The following is a 24,094-nucleotide window of genomic DNA, read 5'->3' on the forward strand; positions in this document are numbered from 1 at the left end:
CGTGCAATATTTAAACCACTGAAAACGGGATCCTAACGTGGCCTCCCGTTTGACAGGTGTCAATTGCAACTAACAAAGTTTAAAATTGAGGACTAATTCCATGCAATACAAAATGTGAGGGACTAAAATAGTGCAAACGTTAGGTGGGGACTAAAACCAAAAATTATCAGTAGTTGAGGGACAAAAAACATAATTCTCCCAAAATATAATAATCATTTTTTATGTGTGGGCTAAGCCCAATCACGATTGAAATAAATAAAATATTTAAAACAACTTTCGTTGGTCTAAACAATGCATACAGGGAGAATTTAACGCATTTGAGTGGGTGTAACATGGGCTTAGCCGACACAAATTATTCAAAGTTAATCATTGGCGTCGGCTTGGTCGACGTAAATGTTTAAAAATTTGGACATGAAATATTTGTGTCCAGACCTGTGATACTCTGACACGGTTTTTGGAGCACGCTTCTTACTCCCAAAATGGACACGGACACGGAGGCACGATGGACACTTGCACGACGCGGTGTCGAGAGCTTTCCCATGGATCAGACGTGGCCCAGCTCTGCGACACGTGCGGGAGGACACCTCCATCTACTTGGACGCGTGAAACTGATACGTAATTTGGAGAATTTATCGCATATCCAGGATTTTAGAGCAAAAATTTTGGCGTCTGTTCACGTTTTGGTATTTCTCTTTCTCAGATACGCATTAGATTCTCATGATTGAAGTTTTCGATTGGTATTTTTCAGAGAATAAAGGAAAACCTAAAAAATTTAAAATAAAAAGGAAATAAAAGGATAAAAAATAATCTTCCATACATTCTATTAAAATAAACTCAAAAAAATTTAAATAAAAAAGGAAATAAAAAGATAAAAAATAATCTTCCATACATTCTATTAAAATAAACCCAAAAGATTTAAAATAGAAAATGAAATAAAAGGATAAAAAATAATCTTCCATACCTTCTATTAAATAAAATAAAATCAAGATGATGAACAAAAATAAAATCAATAAGAACAAATTGTTCTATAAATTAGAGTAATATAAGATGCTACAATCACAAGTAACAAAAATAGAATAAAGAATCGAGATTGGGAGCTCTTGAGTTGAGAGGAAATACAATTGGGAAACATGTTAGCAATTGCAGAACAAAGAAAAGTTGTTGCTTTGTAGTTGTAGAACGAAGGAAAGTTGTTACTTTGTAGTTGCATAACCAAGGGAAGGAGAAAGAAGGTCTAGAAAAGTGGAGAAAAAATTATGAAAAGATAACTTTATAAACTTTCTTTTTTATAATTTAAATAAATATCCTTCATAATTTTTTTTGTGTAAAAATAATTTATTGTAGTTTTTCTCATACAAAGTATATTTGCATATGTGAATAATTTTTTTGTTAACGTTGTTAGTATTTAATAAATAATGTTTTATTGTTTTATAATTTATTTATTATATTGGAATTTAAAATTATGTAATTTAATTGTATAATCGTACAATGGAACAATATATTTATTTTTGAAATTTTATCAAAATAAATTAACTAGAAGAAAAATAACATTGTTTATGTTTTCAAGTTTTTATTGCTATGTTTTTTTATTTAAAATACCTTTATATAATGTTAAGATATAAATTCAAATGAAAAAAAAAGTTTTAAAGCAAAACCAAAATAAAACTACATAGAGTGAATAATTTTTTTTTATATTTAAATTTAATGTTTTATTTGAATTATATTTTTTTAATATTTGTCCCATTTAAATTAAAATATTAGTTTTTTATTGTTATAATTAATATTTGTCGCATTTGAATTATATAATTTCTTTTTAATTTGTGATATTATTATTTTTTATATCTAAATAAATTAATTTAATAGAAAATTTATTTTATTATAGAAAATTAAGATGAGAGTATACCTAGTTAAGCCATCAAAAATGAAGATGAAACAAAACCTTTATGAAGATATGTTACAAAGTTAAGAAAAACTCCCGGTGGTGGAAAGAATATGATTAAATGCAGTTTGTGTAATTTATCATTGAATGGATCTTACACTTGAGTAAGATCTCATTTGCTAAAAATGATGGGAGCAGGAGTTAGAATTTGTCCAAACGTGACTACATCAATACTTATTGAGTTTAGAGGATTAGACAATGAAGCAGCATTGAAAATAGAAAATTCAAAGAAGAAAAAGGCCTCTCTACCATCTGTATCTAATGAAGGAAAGCAGACAAATAGCAGTGTTAATCCAAAACACAAAGATCCTTTAGAAGCTTCTTTCAATATCAAAGCTAGAGATACTCTTGATTATGAAATTGCAAGGATGTTTTATTCTTCAAGACTACCATTTCATCTAGCAAAAAATCCCCACTACAGGAGTGCATTTTCTTATGCTGCCAATACTTCTAATCTCTGTGGATATATACCACCAACATATAATAAATTAAGAGGTCCTTTACGTTCAAAAGAAAGAAGTCATGTAGAAAATCTTCTGCAACCCATAAGAGATTCATGGAATGATAAAGGTGTGACAATTGTTAGTGATAGGTGGAATGATCCTCAAAGAAGACTACTTATAAATTTTATGGTTGTCAATGAGAGTGGTCCAATGTTTTTGAGGTCAATAGATGGATCTGGTGAGATAAAGGAAAAAGATTTTATTGGTAAACACATGAGAGATATAATTATGGTGGTTGGATAAAAAAATGTGGTACAAATTATAACTGATAATGCAGTTGTATGTAAGGCAGTAGGTATGCTTATAGAAACAGAATTTCCTTCAATCTACTGGACTCCTTGTGTAGTGCATACATTGAATCTTGCATTGAAAAATATTTGTGCAGCAAAAAATTGTGAAAAAATATTGATACTTATAAAGAATGTTCTTGGATCACACAAATTGCTGATGATGCTACATTTATTAAAAACTTTATTGTGGGGCACTCTATGAGATTGTCAATGTTCAATACCTTCAACTCATTGAAGTTGTTGTTTGTTGCTTCAACGAGATTTGCTTCAACCATTATCATGCTCAAAAGGTTTCAACATTTGAAGAAAGGACTCCAAGAGATGGTTATTAGTGATGACTGGTCTTCTTATAAAGAGGACAATGTGAACAGTGCACAATTTGTGAAAGAAACTTTATTGAATGATAATTGGTGGATGAAGGTTGACTACATACTTATTTTTACTGCTCCTATTTATGATGTTCTCAAAAAACAGATACAGATATGGCTACTCTTCACTTAGAATATGAAATGTGGGACTCAATGATTGAAAATGCTAGAAAGATCATATACCAACATGAAAGGAAGACAAAAGTTGAACATTCATACTTTTTTGAGGTAGTAAATTCTATATTGATTGATCGTTGGACTAAAAGTAGCACATCTCTTCATTGTTTTGCTTATTCTTTAAATCCAAGTTAATTATGTAGTTAAATTACTTTATGCCTATATTTTATTAGAATTTATAATATTATGTTAAGTGAATTATTATAGTCCTGAATGGTTAAGTGAAGACTCACAAAAAAGTGCCCCACATAAAGTTTTGGAACTTACTCAAGAAAGAAAAAATGTTTTAAGAGGTACTTTGATGACGTTGATGTGAGGAGAGAAGTGAATCTAGAGTTTGCAACTTTCAGGTAAAATTTGGGAGATTTTGCAGATGAGGACTCTTTAAGGGATAGAGGAAGAAATGGATGCAAAGTCATGGTGGATTATTCATGGATCTCATGCACCAATACTTCAAAATATAGCTCTTAAGCTACTTGGACAACCATGTTCTTCTTCTTGCTGTGAAAGAAATTGGAGCACCTACTCTTTTATAAATTATTTAAAAAGAAATAAGATGACACCCAAAGGGCAGAAGATTTAGTATTTGTCCACAATAATCTTCATCTTCTTTCAAGAAACTCCTCAAATACAAGGAAAAGGAAACTAGCCTATGGGATATTGTTGGGGATGATTTTTCATTGGATGACAATGGAATTATTGATATTGCTAGCCTATCTCTCGATGAACTAGAATTAGAAGTTGTATTTTTTTTATGAAGATTAACATATATAAGACTCAAACATTATGATATTTTAAATGTTTTTTTATTATGAAATATAATTATTAGATTTATATATATATATATATATATATATATATATATATATATATATATATATATATTATCGTGTCTGTGTCTTATACTTTTTCAATTTTGTCGTATCTCCGTATTTGTGTCCGTGTCGTGTCTGTATCCGTGTCTGGGCATCATAGGTCCAGACACATCCCAAAACCTGCACCCAGACACATTTCAAGCCATCTAGTAATCCGAGATATCATTTCACTCATCTAGAACTAAAATTGCAAACATAAAATTAAGTACAATGTGACTTTAATTAGATCAAATTACAAAAGTCACACAAAATTCATAAGTCTAAGATCAAAATAAGACAAGTCCAGTGACATTCTCATTACAATCACATTGGCATTACATTCTAAATTTTACTACTTAGCCTATACTAGCCTATAGAACCTAGTAATGGAACCTGAAAAATGAAAAACTAAATCTACTTTTCCCTCCAACAACATATTTCCAGCATTGAATCTTTGTTGTTGTAGTGGTTCCTGCAGAACTATCTATCTTCATGTCCCGCACATGCGATGATATATCTTTTATTCATTCATAATATTTGAAAAGTGATGTAGGATTATCTTTATCCTTTTTAAGATTATTGAATATGGTGTGAGTGGATTAAGAAAGCTAAGTGAAATCCCCACTAGACATTAAGATAACATGTTATCTAGATGTGAAGGTTCCTTTCCCAAAGCTCAAGAGAATAAGATGATGGATTGATTCAACATAAAATAAAATGGGATGTGCATAAGAACTAAAATTCAAGACCAACAATAGTTTGAAAATTGAAACAAAATAAAGGAAGAAGAAAGCAATAAAACAGTAAGAAGAGAAATGGAAAGGTGTGAGAAGCACGCCACTTTAGAGGAGAGGCAAAGCCATGGACTCCTTCTAAAGATAAGAGATGGTGCCGCCACTTGAATCAGGATTCAAGATAAGGCTAAAAGCATTCATTCCCTAGGGAGGAAAAATCGCACAATGGTTGATACACAAGGTGTTTAATTTCTTCAAAATGTTCAACCCTTGTATAAGTGTTAGAGGTCCCCTTAAATAGAAGTGTCTAAGGGCCTCTTAGTAAAAACAAATAAGCTAAAAAGGATTACAATGCAAATAACAAACCTAGAGTCTAGAAAGTAGGTCAACAAAGAAGCACATGGACACATTCTAGAAGCTTTCTTGGCCAAGATGATGAAGGATTATCTTGTTCCTTTCTAAGATTATTGAATATGGTGTGAGTTGATTAAGAAAGCTAAGTGAAATTCCCACTGGACATTAAGATAACATGCTATCTAGATGTAAAGGTTCCTTTCACAAAGCTCAAGAGAAAAAGATGATGGATTGATTCAAAATGAAAAGGAAATGGAAAGCACATAAACCATAGAAAACCAAGAATAATTAAAGGAAGAAGAAAACATAAAATGGAAAGGAAAGAAATGGTAAGAAATGTGAGAAGCACACCACTACAAGGATAGGCTAGAAGCCATGGTAACCTTGAAAATAAGTGGATGTGTGTCGCCACTTGCTATGCAAGATAAGGCTTAAAAGTATTCCCTCCCAAGGGAGGAAACTCTCACAAATGGTTGAGACACGAGAGTGTTTTTACTTCAAAATGTTCAACCCTTTTACATGTCTAGGAGCACCCCTTATATAGAAGAGTTTAGGGTCCTCTATGCAAATAAAAGATACCTAAGGATGTCTCTACAAAAACCTAACCCTAGCTTCTAGAAACCAGGTCAAATAAGGTTACAAAAATGAGAGACAAAAGAGCCAACTATGGTGTGTGCAAGGCTAATTTCGTTCTACACAAAAGGAGACAAAGAATGTGTCTCATATGTCTCCAAAAAGTGGCCAAAGTGTGCTAAAAACAAAGGAGACCAAAGGTACATAGGTACACTTGTTTTATGCCTTTTACTTTATGCTTTATGCCTTTGCTTTACTCTCTCCTCCAAATCATTTATGCTCCCCAATCACCATGCGCCACCTAGCATTCTTTCTTACTCCTAATTAACCTACAAAGCAAATAACATAGATTAGCATGTTGGCTTAAGTCAAGTCAACTATAATCAACAAGTCAAACCTAGTCAAAGATCAACAAGTCAACTAAAGTTGATTCAACTAAGTCAACTTAGGGAATCAAAAATAACAAACACAAATGAAAGGGATGAAGGATTAGTGAACTTCCCTTCTAAACATGCTTAGTCTTCTTAAGCATGTGCCTCCATCCTTGGTTGGGGTCAATCCTTCATCACAAGGCAAGGTGGATGCTCCTTCTAGATATTCTAGACTTCCTAGTGGCCAAGGCATAGGCATGTGGTCATTCTTTCTAGATGTTTCTAGAAAGCTTTGCTCCTTCTTTTTCCTCCATATGTGCTCTCTAAAAGCCATCTAAATGCGCCACCTGTCCTTCCTTGTCCCACCTCTTAATGAACCTACAAAACAAGTTAAATTTGAATTAGCATGTTATTTTAGGTTATGCTAATCTTTGAGTCAACAAGTCAACCTAAGGTCAAGGTCAACAAGTCAACTTAAAATAGTCAACCAAGCCAACTTCATGGAATTCAAACTAAGGAAAATAAAGCAAAACAAGGGCTCGAGGAACTCCCTTTCTTCTAGCATGTGCCATGTACCGTCATCCTTGTTAAGGATCAAGCCTTCATCAAAAGTGTTAGAATTGTACAGAAAAAAAAGACTAAACTAAACTAATTGTCGATAACCTATATATATTTCACGTGCATGTGTATCTAGCAAAGCATTGTCCTTCTTCTTATAAGTAACAAGAAACAACTCTTTTGGATTCATAGGAAGACCATGTTTTCACTCCTAATAAAAGTTATGCAATTAGTAAGATTATATCATCAGCCTTATAGAATGTTCAATAATGTAAGAAAATTTGGTATACATGTTAAAGAAAACTTACGAGTCTGAATGCAATCTCAAGGAGAGATGTGTGTGTTGTAGAGTGTAGTGCTCCATCTCTAACTGAAGCTATGTTTCTTTTATTCTGAGAGGATATGTATTTGGACTCTTTACTTTTCCAATGGTCATGCACCTAAGTCCAAGCATTTTCACCCATCCAACTAGGTTTCTTCATTTTGGTCCTAACTTTGGTGAGGATATCACAAAGACATTTTCTGACTTTTTCTCGTACACCTTTTGAATATGCCACTCATACTCAAGTGCCTAAGTAATTTGGCACTACAAAAATAAAAAAATATAAAGTTATAAGTGCTATATAATATCATAATTAATAAAAAAATATTTTAATTACCTTAAAATATGTCCACCATTTAAGTTGAACATCTTCAGGGACCTCCTCATAATGATGGTATGGCCCCTGAATTGTGTCCTTTTTGCCTCACCAATTGCCTCATTGACATGGTGGTTAGGCGTCCATCTACAAAAAAAAAAAAAACAAAGACATTTTTTAGTATTAAGTACATCAATTAGAAAGAAATTAAATAACATAGAAAACTTACCATTTACTAACGAGTGTAATAACGACCTTGCGATGTTCATCACGTTGCACCTCCTCAATAGGTAATCATGGTCCAAAGGTGGTTCAACAGATGAGGAGTGGTCCATTGGGACATCAATTGGAGTCTGGAGGGGAGGAGTGGGGTCTGGACTGTAGGACCTGGGATGGGAACTATTTGAGTTGGGGTAGACTGAATAATCTGACCAACTATAGTGGAAGACTGAAAAAGAGTAACAAGTGACACTCCAGAGTGTGGAGAATCATCTAAAAGTGTAGCATGTTTGCCTTTCGGGGTATAGAAGAATGAGAGAGCATTGGTTGTCTAGGAATGTAGGGGATAGAGGAATCAAACATCCAAGGTTCTTGATCTGTGGATGGTATAGAGGAATTAGGTATCCTAGGATGTCGATCTGTGGAGGGGGTTAGAGAAATCAAATATTCTAGACCACGGGATGTAGAGGTTGTAAACGAATCATATATATATATATATAAATAAATAAACAGCATAACTATATTATTGAGAATGAAGTGTTAATTTAATTAGGATGTCATTATATGATACTAATACTATTTTGTTTGATATCTTTTATAAAATGTGAAAGAGCTCGAGTTTATACCAATCTTTTTATTATGGTAAAGACTAGGGTTGGTGAAGGTCATGGATCCACCCACTTGAAATCAATTGGTGTGAGAAGTAAAGAAGACTACTATGATCAAAAGATGGTTATGGTTGAGGAAGTCAACAGACCAAGAAAAAACCCTAAAAAGTGAGAGAAAATGGTGCAATAATGTCAGCCAACAAGCAAGAAAAAGTAGCTGAGGTAGCTAACACCAATTGGAGGAAAAGATGTGACAATGAAGTCCAAAGTGAGAAAGCTCTCCAGCATTTTTCAGCCCACACCAATTGGACCAATAAATAAACACAGACAAGTTTTAATAATGATGCTTTCACATTGTCCATCAATATAATACATTACTATATATAATTCTCTCTATCTTCCCCACCTTCCATAAATCACACTATAAAAAGTAAGCAATTTTCCATTTGGGAAGAGTTCAATCCAGACCACTGGTGCTTCTAAATAGTTCTTTTAATATTCCTAAGTTTGAATACATTGTTTGCATCCACTAGCCACGAAAAATAACCATTGCATTGTGTAAAGAGATAATGCTCCTTTGTGTTGGATCAAAAAGGACCTTCACAATGTGCCTAAACAGTAGTATCCATTCATTTTAAATCATAGCATAAAGGTGCAACTTGAAACTCTTGTTTTGTTTAGGGAACTGTTTTAAAGGTTCCATGCTCTTGCCAAAATGGCCTCAATAACTGAATCATGGGCCACATTCTGTATTCAGAGAATCAAATAATACGAAGGGTTCACATGATTACAAGAAAATGTACTATGAATATTTTTTTTTTTCTTGCCATGTTTTTTTATGTTATGCATTTAGGCTCCAACTTTTTTCCAGTAGACCCAGCACCCAAGAAAATAAATTGCACTAAATGTATCCAATTAATATAATGCATCATTAAAACTGCTTAGGAAGATATAGGGTATGTGTGTTTCTTAGTAAACTGTTCTGCTTTTAAAAATAAACAACAAGGAAGACTTCTTTGATAAAATAATTTTGTTATCACTGTTTTTAAGAAGTATCTCTTTCTCAATTTGAAAATAGAAAAACTAACATCTCTAATATTGTTCGGAAGAACTTCTCCCTATGTACTTTTTGGAAAGGAAAATAAGAAAAAAATAATAGAAGACTTCTTAAATTAAAGCTAACTTGTGTATAAGTTAATTTTTAAAGTTATTTCATATAAGTACTTTTTTTTTTATAATTTTGTATAGGTATATGTCGTTCGGTCTTGTTATTAATAAAATGATTGTGATGATCACTTTGCATTGTCATCATTGATGCGTTTATCTTTGTTTTTTTAATATTTAATATACAAAAATGATGTTTTTAATAAAGGGAATTACGGTTCCCATATCTTTTTTCTATGTCGTTTTAGTGTTGTCCAAATTCTGTCTTGTGCTTAAGTGACTATCGCAACTTTTCTTTTCCATCAAACACCATCTAATTTACACCCATTTTTTTCACTTAATAATATTGAACTCAATTTACAACATCAAATCAACGAAAGCAAACGACAAAACACGATTATTTGTTGGTGTCAGGAGTTGACGCCAAAGTGTCTTAAGGCACGGCCATTTTAGCTGTTCATGTTCTGGTTTGCCATTACAACACATGCAAAAGTAAGATCCACTGAGATTAGCAACAAACAAGCATGAATACAAAACATGTTCCATTTGAAGATTGATTCACCTAAGATAGTGGACGACGAGGTTGATGAATCCATTCTTCTCGTTCTCGTTGCACCAAACGAAACATGAATCAGATTTCAATTTTACAAAAATGGAAAAGAAAACGAAACTGAAAGAGATTGAGAGCGGAGGATTTAACTTTTAGTTTCTACTGCTCATATTCTTCCTCGTACTCTAACATGAATCCCCAAAAACTAGTTTTTGAAAATTGTTCTATAAGATCACTTTTAAAGGAAAAACGCGATCAATCACACGCCTTTTAGCTGCAAAAATTTATCTACATTCTGAGCAACAACCACGCTTTCAAACCGAAAATACATAGCATTCAAATGTTATAAATTATAACTTTAGAAATGAACTTGGGACTAGTTAAATTATAACTTTAAATTCATTTTTTATTCCTCGTAGTTTCGTAATGTACTCTTTTGTTCCAGTAAGATTTTACATGGAGTAAATTTGATTTACTCTAATATATATATCATCTGTAAGTTAGAATAATGTCAAGTAATATTCACTCAAGATATTAATAGTAAACTTTAACAACAAACCTCGACACATTTAACACCAAACCTCAATACATAATTTAACAAAAACTTCAATATTTATCATGACAGATATGTTAACATTTTCTGCTAAAAAGATTTCATAATATGTCAATGATAGATCTAAATTGCTTAATTTGGAAAAATTGAACAACCAAATTATCAATTAAAATTTTATACAGACCAAAATTACACAAACGCTAAATTATGGGGATAAAAAGTGGATTTAGGCTTAAATTATACTACATGAAACCAACCCTTCAAGCTGCAACACAACCATTAATTGGTCATTGCATAACACTGGAAGCAATTTTCAGCAAAAGTGTGATGATTATATAATGAATTTTCTTTAAAAGAAACAGAGATAATGAGAGTTCAAACTTTTCTATGAAAATTTGTTCCTACTTTCTTACCACAAATGTTTATATTCTCAAAGCAATGATTCTGATAAACTTGGATGCTCCAAGTACAATTGCAAACACAGAGGTTCACTACTCATTGATTTGATAGGGGTTATAAGTGGAGGCTGCTGCCACTGTTTTGTGTCAGTTGGGATCCACAACTCTGCTTCTTTGCTTGTACCAGTCTCCGGTAGGGATCGAAAATAAGCAGTAATCTCCCACCTGCAATCTGTTTAGAGGAAACGAAAGAAAAAGTTTAAACCTATTTGTTTCAGTTTACACACACCAAAGAAAATTTTCAGCATTAGCTTTACAAATGTATCAAAGAAATCACAAACCACACCCACTTGATTCAAAACTAGCAATCTCTAGTATGTGAATATCTAAAATTGATGATAAGATATTGCACAATGAGGAGATGATTTGGTGAATATGCACACACACGTGGAACTTGTTCATACAGGAATTCTTTATTTTACAAGAAAAAGAGCACATCATTATTAAGTGAAAAAATAAAAGGCTGAATTGCATTTCTGATCCCTGTTTTATCATTAATGTCCAATTTTGGCTATCAATAATCTCTTGCAACTAAAAATTGGCATTTTAGAAGTGATAGCGGTTTAAAAATAGTAAGACTCGATTACTTTAATATTAAAAGGTTTTAGTATAAATAGTTTTGTTATGAACGAGTTTCATTATTTTAAAATACCATCTCTCTAGAAACTACTTTTTTAAAGTTCTCTGACTTCTATCTAGGAGTTCTAGTTCTCTGTTCACTTAATTGAAGATCTGAGACCGTAGAAGCGATCCTTGCAGCGAGCTCTTCAATTTGAACCAATCAATTTCTCCGTCAGTGTAAGTTGAGTTTTAACCCTTTTTTTGGTTTATTTTTGTTTCTGTTGCAAGTGAGTTTTCGTCCACTTGCATGTGTTTTTTTAATCATCAGTATGAGTCTCTACTAATCAATGATCATAACAATGGGCCTTGATCATTCTTTTGATGTTTTTATGTGTAGATAGAGCATCCTGTGTGGTTTGCAGTTCATAGAGTTGTTTGGGTGGTCTTGTGAATTGCTTGGTTAGGTAAGAGAAGCTAGTTATGGTTGTGTGTGTGAGTTTGATAAAGATTGATATTTTGCATATGTATTGTTGATTGAGATTGGCGATGATTATTGTAGTATAGATGATTTTAGTGTATGAATTTCTTAATAAATTATGTATGTTTGGTTGTCTATTTTGTGGTAATTGGGGAAATGTAGACCTGAGTCATTAATCAAATTGGTACCAACTCCTATGATTTAAAATTTTTTTAGACAAATACCTAAAAGAGGAATACCAACTTGAGTTATGAAAAAGGTCTAGATTGCCCAAAAACCATAAATTGCATTTGCTGATATTTGATATGGCGTTGAGTGACAGGTTCTATCGCTGAGCGCCACATTTTGCAAGCTTATTGGTGTTGAGTGTTTGCTAGGTGGTGTTGAGCATTAGTTACCACTGCATGTCTGGGAGCATTTTGGTTCCAAGGCACTAATTGGGAGCATTTTGGTTCCAAGGCACTAATTGGTGGCATGATGGTGTTGAGCACCAGTATTTACTAGGCAAATGGCGTTGAGCATTAACACTGAGCGCCACATGCCCTGTTTTGCCTGCTTTTCATTGTTTGGCTGTTTGTGGTTGATGTAAAGCATGTTTATGGTTTCCATTATGATAAGTTGAAGAGAATATGATAGAGGACTATCTTTATCTTCAGAATCCATACATGAAGAACTGAAAGAAGAACCTGGAAGGGAATCATGGCAATTCAAGGACCTATGACAAGGTCAAGAGTCAAAATATGGAAGAATGGATATCTTCAAGTTCATGATGATACAAGAAACTGAAAAACCTCATAACATGATGAGAGACCTCTAGCTAAGGACCAACCACTAAAGCCACGGCTAGGAGGATACAAGAAAAATGGACCTCCTTTGAGCATGCAAGGCCCAAGATGAAGTTCACATGGCCAAGGAGGATGTGAAGACCTAAGCTAGGACTCTTTATTTGTAAATACTAGATTAGGATTTAATTTTGGATTTTCTATTATGGGCCCAATAGAATAGGGTTTTCTTTAGGCCATGAATTGGGCCTTGGAAATGTTTTGGACCAAAAAGGAGTTGGCCCTACCTTTGTAGGCCTTGTGGAGCGCTCCATCAAAGGATATAGATCCTTCTTGCGTAAGCTTGGACACCAAACTCCACCTTGGAGCGCCTTGATGCATGCTCATGTGACTTGCTTAGTTGGAAAGTCACACTTCCTCGTGCTCTCTTTTTGGCTCCAATTACCACATTCTATATCCTTTTCCCCTCCATTTTTCTAGACCACCTAACTCTCTTTATCTCCTATAAATAGAGAGCTTAGGACCGTGTAAAAGTCATTCATGAATATAGTAAAGAAACTTTTTTAAGATTACTCCAGACACCTCTCCTTTTGTGAATCAAACTAGGCTAGAGTTCACCTTGTGGTTTCCTAACCTCACTTGAGAGCATCCTTCAAACACCATAGCCAACATCTTCCTCGTTATTAATTGGATTAGAGTTAGACTGATGAAGAACCTGCATTTCTTAATTAGGTTTTAAGGGATTTGATAGTTACAGAAGTTACTGGTAGACAAAATCATGTTATTCATATCATAGTAGAGAGACCAAATGTGGCATTAAGCCAAAGGGAAATCAAGGAGAAGTCAAAAGGGTCGCAGAACTCTTTGCAGCAAACATAATTACACTCGCATTTACCGGGAGGCAGCACTTTAGAAAGAGAGTCTGAGTTTGACAGTTTTATCAGAAATGACCTGAGAGAGATCTCAAGATCAACCTCTTCCACCTCTGAACCATAAGCTTGGTTCATTGCAAGCTTGAATACAAATTTCTCCAATGGAATGTTGTCAGCATTGAAGAAAATAACAGCTACTCTCTCCACCATTCCCTATTAAATGTAAGGTAAGGCAATCAGCATGCCGAAACAAAGCAGTTACAAGCAAGCTTGGATGTAACAGGATAGCGCGTGTTTGTATGGGACAGTAGACCTCAAGTGAAGCATTAACTTATTTAAATCTTCCGAAAAAGAATTAGTCTACAACACACGTATGTCTCGGAGAAATCACTAGTAATTATTTAATGATACCTGTTGAAAACAATAACTACCAAAGGAGTATGTTGTGACTAGTACACACAACACAACATCATCACATATTACATGGTTATACGTTGACATGACACAGCTAGCAACCATATTTGATCATTGAAATCCAATGCCAGCAAACAACTACTTATAGAATATAAGGTTGAGTGCATAAACAAGAAAACAATTGAAATTACCAAACAAGACCAACCTTTTGTACAAAGGGTAGAAGCCCAGTAACAGTAGCATGTATGTAATATCTAAGCTGAGGATGGCGAGCCCTTTGAATCACCACATTCCTATACCTTCTCCGTTGGAAAGCACCTTTTGCACACCCAAAACTCAAATAATGAAAAGTAATTCCAATTAATTTAGTTGCCAATAACTACAACAAAAATTCAGAATGAATTTTACAATCAATATTTTTTTTCTTCTTGCCACAAACCAAAGGGAAAGAGCGTATGAATAACCAACTAACCAGAAGGATAAACCCCTTTGAGAAAAACAACAGCGGTAATAGCCACTTCTAAAAATTCAACCAAAACCCTAGCTATTTGGCCTGCAAATTTCCCACAGAACAATGGTAACCCCAGACCTATTTAAATTGATGCAAAATTAAAACTTTATTGGTTAATTTCAAACCTTCTGGAGTTTGATTCTGCCTTCGTTCCATCTTCAAATCAGTTCCCCAACACACTCCAACTGAAGGAAACAAACTAACCCTTTTCCTATTAGACCATGAAAGTTATTGAAAATTACAAATTTACCATTAATTCGACCCGACTTTGATTCGGATCTTACCAACGCTTAGTGGATCGGTTTTATGAACCGAATATTCGTCTTCCTTCATCTACACTCTAAAATTCTTCTTGACTGAGTCACTACCCCCAACGACGAAATTTTGATTTTCCATTGACACTGGAAATGGCAGGTGAGATTTTGATTTGCTCTCACCACATTTTGCGAGAGAGATAGCCTTTGGATTTGGATTTTGGCTTAATCATTTCAATGGATTTTGATATTGGGTTCCAAAAGGGAAAAGCAACGAAAAGAAGGGAGGAGGAAGAGGGAGAGCATGCGTGGTGGTTTTGGGCGACATTGGACGGAGCCCTCGAATGCAGTATCACGCTCTTTCACTCGCCAATCAGGTTTTTTTTTTCATTTATCCAATTTCCTGTAGTAATTTAATTTAGTTTAATTTGATTTGATTATCTATTTTTTTCAGTTTTTTTTTTTTTATTCTGCTGCCGAATTCATGGAAGTATTTTTAGTTAGTTGTAAGTTTGCCAGAACCTGGATCATGTTAGTAGTGCCTTTTGATAATTCTTCTGATTTCAAGTTTGGATTGGAGAAAAGAATGGTGTTGATTTATAATGTTTAGGGAGTTGGATCATAGGTACCAAAATTCTGACGGTTTCTGCAACATGATTCTTAAATTCAGTGCAGACTTTTTCATATCATGTGTTTTAAGTTTGTGTAATCAATTGAGAGCTCCTTACCTGGTAGCTTCTGCTATTAGATGTTCTGAGACCCAGATGATGCTCATAATTTCACTTTTTTCTCTGTAACTTAATGTTTGGTTAAGGATGGTGTAATCTTTACTCTTGGGGATTCATTTAACCATAGTGGTTAAGTCGTTATTTGTTATCTGAAAGCTCATTGGTTTAGTCATGTAGTACCGATATTGTTAATGACCTTTCTTTCATATATAGGAATGAGGATTAGGTATATATTCACACTATTTAGTCATGATTCATAAGTTACTTAAAATGTTTAAACTTTTCAAACACTTATTATTTTAGTTGTTAGTTGATTCACTGCCTTTTCTATATGGCATTGCAGGCTTCCCTGGAGGTTGACATAGTTGCATATGGAGGTATCGTTTCTAATTTCAAGCTTTTATAATGAATCATTAGAGATTGATTTAATTATATGCTAAATTTCTGAGCATAATGAGTACATTTTATTGTTTAATAACTTTGTAACAGGTTCAGAGCCCCATACTGCACTTCTTGCCAACCCATCTATTCATTTTCACATAATGGTATCAATGTTGCCTAGATCTAATCTTTTCTGGGAAAGTTATCCTCGTATTTTACTTAATTTGATCTAGAGTGGAACTTTATCAAATTTTCAGAAGCAGTGGTTTACAGCCAGTCAACGCTTACCAAAGATACTTCAGCCCATAATGCTTTTGTTGAAGCCGATAGTTCAATTTCTCATGCTTCTCTGGTTCCTTTGTGTAAAAATACCATCTCCTGATGTTTTTATTGTCCAGGTTAGCCTTTTAAGTTTTCTTCATATTTTGGCTTCCTTGACAGATTCAATACTCCTTGTTCTTACTAAGTTAGACATAATATTGGAAAACTTATACCTTAAAAGTTGATTGTTGTCTTGGATCTTAGCCTTGTTTTAGAAGCATCCTTATAGGTCAGTTTGGACTACTAGAGAAATTCTGATGTGCCAAACTTCACTACGCTTCTTTCATATATGATGTTGGGACTCAACACTTTGAAGGATATTTTATTAAATGTGTAATGATTCATTGATAAACAAAGCAAAATGACCAGAAATGGAAGCAAGTTTGATCTTGTATCTTTTTGCATCACTTATCTCACTCCTTTGTTTGTGCAGAATCCTCCTTCAGTTCCAACCCTTGTGGCCGTAAAATGGGCTAGCTGGTTGAGAAAATCATCTTTTGTTATAGATTGGCATAATTTTGGGTATACTCTACTTGCACTGTCATTGGAAGAAATAGTCATTTTGTCTCCTTATATAAATGGTACTACTGTAGCGTCTTCTTAATTTTACGTGAGAAATTTTTATTGGTGATATGGCTTTGCTTTTTCAAGGTTGATGCTAATGTGATTTTTTTCTTGGCTCCAATTAGGTTTGAAAAGCATTATGGAAAAATGGCAGATGCTTCTCTTTGTGTAACAAAAGCAATGCAGCATGAATTGGCTCAAAACTGGGGAATAAAGTAAGAGAGTCGACTCAAAGTTGAAATATATTGTTTAACATAAAACTGCTGCTGTAATCTGCGGAGAAATCTGATGTATATATCTTAATTCTTAATTTTATAGTGCTACAGTTTTGTATGATCAGCCTCCGGACATCTTTCATGCAGCTTCGTTGGAGGAGGCATAAGGTAACTCTGGTTATTATTATTTATCAAGCATCCTTAGAGATTTCATATATAATATAGACAATCTACAGTTATTTTGCAGATTAAATGAGGACCTATTTCAGCCTCTCGGTGTCAGAGATTGTGTTAGTAATGGTAAGATTGCTTTTATAATCTAGACATATATCAATCTTAGTCGTTAGCACATTTTTTGTTTATATGCTTGCTTCTTACAGGAACTTCCTTGATAGCTAGCCGTTGCCAAAACGAGAGCCTGTTTACAATGAGGTTGGATTAAGCATATATTTGAAGCCTAATCGACCAGCACTTGTTGTAAGCAGTACGAGCTGGTAAGTTTATCATAGTATGATTTGCCTCCTTTTCTAACATGAACACAGCTTGTATTCATGTTCTGATTCTCAGCAGTTTTTGTTTTTCTTTAGTGAAAACCTGGGTACAAGACAACATTTTATCCGTTTAAATAGCACTTTCTTTTTCCTGCATCTTATAAAGTTTGTTAGATGGGGACCTTCAGTGAGAAAAATGAAGCAAAATATAAAAATATAAAGCCATGGAAAACCTCCATTGACTAGGATAATCTTGACTTGTACTAGCCAAACTTGAGTGCTTTATTTCTTAGACTTGTGCAACTTTCAGGACACCTGATGAAGATTTTGGTATTCTCTTGGAAGCTGCTGTAATGTATGATAGACGCGTTGCTGCCATATTGGGTGAAGATGATTCAGTAGATGAGGAGGTCGTGTGGAAAGAAATATCTGATGGAAAACAATGTTCATATCCCAGATTGCTATTCATCATAACTGGTATAAATATTGTTTTTTCATTCTGAAGTACTGGAAATCATATGGAATTTTCTGATGTGGGATCTTCGTTGATAAAGGCAAAGGTCCGGAAAAAGAAAAGTATGAAGCAAAAATAAAGAGATTAAAACTTAAACGTGTGGCATTTCGTACTATGTGGCTTTCAGCTGATGATTATCCATTACTACTAGGTATTGTGTTCCTTGTTTTAGAAGTGATCGTGTACAGTGGTGAAATTCTTCATTTAACATTTTTGGTCATTTCAGGATCAGCTGATCTAGGTGTTTGTCTTCATACTTCATCATCAGGATTAGACCTTCCAATGAAGGTATCCGTTATTATATGTCGGTGTACAAAGCAAATGTCTTTTCATGGTTATACTGAAATCCTCCCTGTAATAATCTGCTGTTTTGAATCATTTAAGACATTGCACTCATAAGCATCTAGGGCATGAAAACTTTGATCAATGTTATGTTGATTAAATGGGTTTTCCTATAAAATTATTGAAATTCTTGAATTACATCAGCATTCGTATTAAATTATGTGCTTCATTGAATATATATATCCATCTCTCCAGTCTAATATTAGTTCTGTGTCATATAAAAAGATGATGTTATGTGTTAGTTCTTCTATACATGTTCTGGCTAATTTAATTCATTTTGACTGAGTGGGCTATAACTGCCTATATTTCTTGAGGTTTTTGAGTTTGCCATTTTCAGTTAATTATGTACCACGAGATAGGTTCAATATGGATCCTTCTTTGAATCTCTAATGTTTCTTTATGTGTGATATTAAATACTAGCTCTTCCTCTTAATTTAATGTCTAGAACTCTGTATTGGAAATTGGATATTTTCATACCTAAACCATAGGCTTTTTAAGAGGATGTCAGTTTTACGTCGAGTATGTCGCATTTTGTAAGGTTTATAAAAACAACTATTGAATCTTATTAATATTTTGTTTATTTTTAGATTTTTTTTTTTTAACTGTACCAGGTTGTGGATATGTTTGGCTGTGGACTGCCAGTTTGTGCGGTTTTCGTACTCTTGGTAAGCTAATACTTCCTTGAAAATTGTCTGTGACTTCTTCTGAAGTCCAAAAAATTGTTCTTTTCATTTGAGTCAAAGCTGTTACCTTCTTGAAGCATTAAAGAACTGGTTAGAGTTGACAAAAATGGCCTTCTCTTCTCTTCTTCATCAGAGCTAGCTGATGAACTTCTGGTATGTCTGTTAATGATTACAAGCTTCAACTTTCTTATCTGAATGTGGATTACACAGTTTAGATTGTTGTCGGTTAAAAACTTTTGTCTTATAATGTATACAATCTAAATGTCTAGTCTTGATCGTACTAATTTGGTGTCCTGAATCTACACAGCTTCTCTTCAAGGGATTTCCTGATGACTGTGATCCATTGAAGGTCCTCAAATATGGTGCATTGGAAACTGGTTCTTCAGCTAGGTGGACTACTGAATGGGAAGAACATGCAAAACCACTGATAACTGAGGCAAGTTCATTCTACTAGGCTACGGCACATTGTCATTATCAAGTCATCCATTCTCGTTGTAGTTTACTATTTGGGTCTTAGTGATCAATTACGGTTTTATTGGAATAGACAGAATCTTCAGACTCCGTTTTCTATGCACATCTACCTGTAGATATTTGTTTCATTATTTTAGGGATTTGAAATCTGTAATTGTTTAGTTAACTTTTTCAAATAGCAGATTATCTCCGAATTTTTAGACCTAGATCCCATGCATACCACCATGTATACCACCATCTGTAATCAATTTGGGGAAAGATACAAACAATATTTTTCTACTTGTCTTGATACATGCGGTTTATCAATTGGTCTTACTCTTGAGAACTTTTAAAATATGTGCGTATGAATTTGCAGGTTTTGTCAAGATTTTGACACGGTTGATTCTTAGAAGACATCTTTAACTTCTCTAACAGCCAAATGGATAAGCTGCTGGCCTAATACAAGGAGAGTTGCGTAGTGCGATTTGCATCTACCTGTTGCATGCAGATTTCGTGGAGTTTTTTGGCAATGCCCAAGTCGGAATCACCTTGTACAGAATAGCTATGCAGCAGGGTTTCCAACATATGTCTGTTGACTTTCTGTCTATGAAGTTTCAAATAGGTGTTCTATGTAAAAATTGGCATCATGATTTAGGATTTCATTTCCTTTGAACATCGTATGTTGCCATGAAAAGTGAGGTTATTATACTAGAGCTTCTGGATTAGATTTTTTGTGAACTTGAGTTCAATCTTCGTAGCATGCTAGTTATATAAGCTTAGGACAGCTATTCCAAAATCTAATTTACAAAGGGGGAAGCTAAGATGCGAAATTGAAACATAAAATATGAAGTTATGATAACAAAGAAAGAGAGAAAGAATGACCATTTGCAGTGTAACATGCAACATTAAAATTGAAAAACTACAATTAATATCATGTAACATTAAGATTGAGAAATATGAACAAAACCTAGGAAAAGGGAAAGGGAAAAGAAATTACTGTATATTTCTATCTAAGAGAACTTATTGACACATCAAAGCCTGTCCTCGAACTCGGAGAGAGGTGTGATTTGTTCCTTCAAGCCTTTCTTCCTTCTTATCTCTGCAACACGAGCAAAGCAGCAGGAGTGCCAGGTTGTAGTGGATCTGATGACACCATATCCCAATGGTCAAATACTAACTGGGGGAAAGCCTACCCCCCTGTTTGAGCCCTTAGTGATTCGTTGAATTTAAATGACTCAATAACAGGCAAATATGCCTTGACATTGTAAAGTGGGGTGCCTGGCCTCTGGATTTCCTCAAACACATGCCCTCTTTTTTGATTAAGAACACTGCGCCAAGGACCTGTTCAGGTGTCTGTATTTCCACCAGAAGTCTTGGTTTTGCTGTCAGTGTGGCTGCATAGAAGACCCTTCTAGCTGTTGGAATGATCTGGCCGCCTCCTCTGTGAATAGCATCAGCATGAAGAACCACATCACAAATCTCGAAGCAGACCCCTCGCTTGTTCTCATCAGCCATTGGACCTCCTTTTGATGCTAACTCAAACCCAGCAACAACTGAGTCTTTGATTTCACTGAGGTACTGTACGCCCTTGCAAGTATCTACCACCATGTTGGGTCCTTTACCCTCAGGGCCAAAACACCATATTTTCCTGGCCAGATCCTTGTCCCGACCAAACTCTTCTGACAATATTTTAGACCTATTTTTTGGGTCAACCCCTGGTCCTATCTTTTCATCATCGATAGCCTTTGCTAGTCCATCTTCCATAGGCCTTGCTTCCATGTATAGGCGGTTGTGTTTGTTTGGTGACTTGCTCATCACTGTACGGCAAGATCCCTCAAACACAGTCTCGCGAAAAGAGACAATAGGATCAGATATTGAAACCTCCGCTCCATTCATAAAATCGACCTGTAAGTCCTTCAAGCAGATTTCTAGATGAACCTCACCAGCAGCAACTATTATATGCTCTCCTGTCTCTGACATTGTGCACACCACCATAGGATCTGACTTAGCTAAACGTTTTAGACCTTCTTGTAGCTTAGGAAGATCTGACGGAACCCTGCTTGTAACAGCACCACGGGTGACACAGAAAACTTCATAGCTCGAATGGGGTGTGCATCAACTTCCTTCTCATTGGTCAATGTAGCATTTTTGGTTATGAATTGATCCAAACCCACCATAGCTACTTGTTGCCACAAGGCACATCCTCAACAGTTTCCTGTTTCTTTCCCATCCAAATTACAGTTCGCTGAACACTTTTAACATACAAGTCCTTTTTATCTCCTGGGACATAGTTTGGTCCCATGATTCTGACTTTCAAACCAGTTGAAACCCTGCCAGAGAAAACTCGTCCAAAAGCATAAAACCTACCCCTATCAGATAGCAGAAGCATAAGGATCATCCAGGGGACCATTGTACAAATTCTGAACGTGATACTGCTGAGCACGGGCAGGAGAGGAAGGTGATATATCATCATCTCCAGAAGGGCACTACTTGCCGGTAGCCAACTGCATAACACGTTTCATCGAAGTCTTTCCTGTCAAATCATTTTCCTCTGACTTCATGTTTACCCCAAGCTTTTGCAACTTAGGCCACAGCTCATCCCTCTTGTCGCTCATGCAAAGCTCAATAATATGTTTGATCGGTTCATAACATAACATAACAAAGCCACGCTTACAGGTAGCAGTCTCGGTGTGTTTGTTGGTCCACTTTTTGGTGGCAGAATCAAAGAAATTCGAACCCCAAAGCCTACTCATCATCTTTGCCTCGTCAATTCCAAACTTTGAAGCATACATCTTGGCGAAGTTGGTGAGGGTAAAACCCCATCCATGCAAACCAGCAGAGAAAGCAACCGTTCCCTTCTCCGGGTATACTTGAATATCACCAAGTAGAGCATCTTCATATGTTGCCATGATCACATTTTCACTCTCAACAACCCTCTGAAATGTAAGGTATGCCTCCTCTGGATCAAGGTTGAGCTCGAGGAAGCATCTATCCATCTTGTTAACTGCCAAAACAGGCTTAACCCTTTCTCCAAGAGCTTGTCTTAGCACAGTTTCTGTCTGTACGCATACACCCTCAACACAATCCACCACCACAAGTGCTCCATCGGTGATGCGAAGCGCAGCCGTTACCTCAGATGAGAAGTCCACATGCCCCGGTGATTCAATGAGATTCATAAGGAACTCATTCCCTTCACGCTCTCCCTTGAACTTCTTCAAATCACCCTCTGCCATTTCATAGTAAAGAGAGATACTAGTTGACTTGATAGTGATACCTCTCTCAGCTTCATCTTGACGGGTATCTGTCATCCTCACATCTCCTGCAACCTCTTGTGCTATGATTCCAGCAGCAGCCACAAGAGAATCAGTCAGTGTGGATTTTCCTGCATTCCAGAACCTAATTAATGCAGTGTTTAAGGAGAATGTGAAAATCTTTTCTGTTTTAAACCCCGTGACAAAGAAGATACAGAGGCTAATCAACGAAAACTTTGCTCAACAATGTCAACCATTAAAAGCTAGGGAGAGGGACTTAACATCAACGCAAAAAACTAGAACAACGTACCATGATCTACGTGAGCAATAACAGACATGTTCCTAATGTTGTGATTGCGGTCCATAATCCGCCGAAGTTGATCAACTGTGAACTTCACCTGTACATGATTATCCAGTTTAGTAGTTCAAATCATCCCTTCAGAGAAAAGAAAAAGGGAAATAATGCTAACTCACCATCTTAACAGGTTCTTAATCCTCTCAAACACGAGCTGATTGTGAAAAGATCAATGATGATGATCAATGAACGCATAAATAAAATGTTTAGTATCAAACAGAAATTTAAAAAACAAATGCCATATAGAAAGTTACAAAACCACTTGATGATTGAAAATATCATATTGATTAACTTTGGATAATATCAGAGCAGAAGTTACCTTTTACTGGGAGAGAAACAGCGGGAAAAAGGGCTCGAGAAGATGGTGGTAGTTTGAGTCTAAGACCAACAGATGAGATTTACAGAAGATCCTGATTGCGTAAAAACCATATTCAATAAATGTTTAATTAAGTTAATCATAAAAAATCATCATCCTATCATCTTTATAACCAAAATGGCAATCATAAAGGTTTGTTTAATTAATTATATATTTAATATGTGTTTTTGTTTTCCATTGAAAGCCGTCCAAAAGCACGTTTAAATACAAACATGCATATCAGAACGTGTATTCACTACACATAATGTAAATACAAACATTGTCTTAATCAATAATTTGCTGTTCAAATCTTTGACTAGAATTGAGTTGGATAACCTTAGTATCTTATGGTAGAGTGATCCATTCAGAAAGTTTCTTGGAGTTTTGTGCAAGAACACTGACTTATATAAATATTGGTGAAACAAACTAAATTATTTTCTGACTTTGACTACGGACTATCTGGAGGAGACTCAAAGATATTTGTATAGTCTGCTTTGCTCCAAGTACAAAATGAATTATTGCATCTTTTTTGTTGGGCGAAAAATAGACAAACGATAAAACTCATTTCATGAGAAAATGAAAAGGAGAGTAAATTTAAAAAGTTGCTGCTTATAAAATGAAGAAGGATTAATTATAATAAAACAAATATTCTTATAAAAGT

The 24,094-nt window shown here is 34.8% G+C and overlaps 2 protein-coding genes and 1 pseudogene across 3 annotated transcripts; 1 reads left to right on the top strand and 2 right to left on the bottom strand.

The window, feature by feature from the left end:
• Window positions 1–10,656: 10,656 nt before the first annotated feature.
• LOC114185245 (DNA polymerase zeta processivity subunit) lies at window positions 10,657–14,753 on the bottom strand. Of its 2 annotated transcripts, XM_028072864.1 has the most exons (5): window positions 14,655–14,753; window positions 14,491–14,571; window positions 14,224–14,336; window positions 13,628–13,817; window positions 10,657–11,083 (listed from the first exon to the last, which is right to left on the bottom strand). In XM_028072864.1, exons 1-5 carry the CDS (start codon window positions 14,683–14,685, stop codon window positions 10,884–10,886), a joined length of 615 nt encoding a protein of 204 aa, XP_027928665.1. In that variant the 5' UTR covers window positions 14,686–14,753; the 3' UTR covers window positions 10,657–10,883. The 2 variants fall into 2 exon arrangements, with proteins under 2 accessions (XP_027928665.1, XP_027928666.1); XM_028072865.1 differs by lacking the exon at window positions 14,491–14,571 and having other exon boundaries at window positions 14,655–14,746.
• A 164-nt stretch (window positions 14,754–14,917) lies between these two features.
• Window positions 14,918–19,826, top strand: LOC114185244 (UDP-glycosyltransferase TURAN). The gene is given in 18 exon segments (XM_028072862.1): window positions 14,918–14,943; window positions 15,048–15,160; window positions 15,855–15,888; window positions 16,001–16,056; window positions 16,150–16,290; window positions 16,647–16,794; window positions 16,903–16,992; window positions 17,096–17,160; window positions 17,229–17,292; window positions 17,373–17,417; window positions 17,420–17,486; window positions 17,794–17,960; window positions 18,038–18,148; window positions 18,224–18,285; window positions 18,951–18,992; window positions 18,994–19,004; window positions 19,100–19,175; window positions 19,330–19,826. Coding segments are annotated over 12 exon segments (858 nt in total). The 5' UTR covers window positions 14,918–14,943; window positions 15,048–15,160; window positions 15,855–15,888; window positions 16,001–16,056; window positions 16,150–16,290; window positions 16,647–16,794; window positions 16,903–16,991; the 3' UTR covers window positions 19,477–19,826.
• Window positions 19,827–20,402: 576 nt separating this feature from the next.
• On the bottom strand, window positions 20,403–23,440 carry LOC114184367 (annotated as a pseudogene).
• Window positions 23,441–24,094: the final 654 nt, after the last annotated feature.

This window comes from Vigna unguiculata, chromosome 5 (assembly GCF_004118075.2).
Source record: "Vigna unguiculata cultivar IT97K-499-35 chromosome 5, ASM411807v1, whole genome shotgun sequence".
Taxonomy (NCBI): domain Eukaryota; kingdom Viridiplantae; phylum Streptophyta; class Magnoliopsida; order Fabales; family Fabaceae; genus Vigna; species Vigna unguiculata.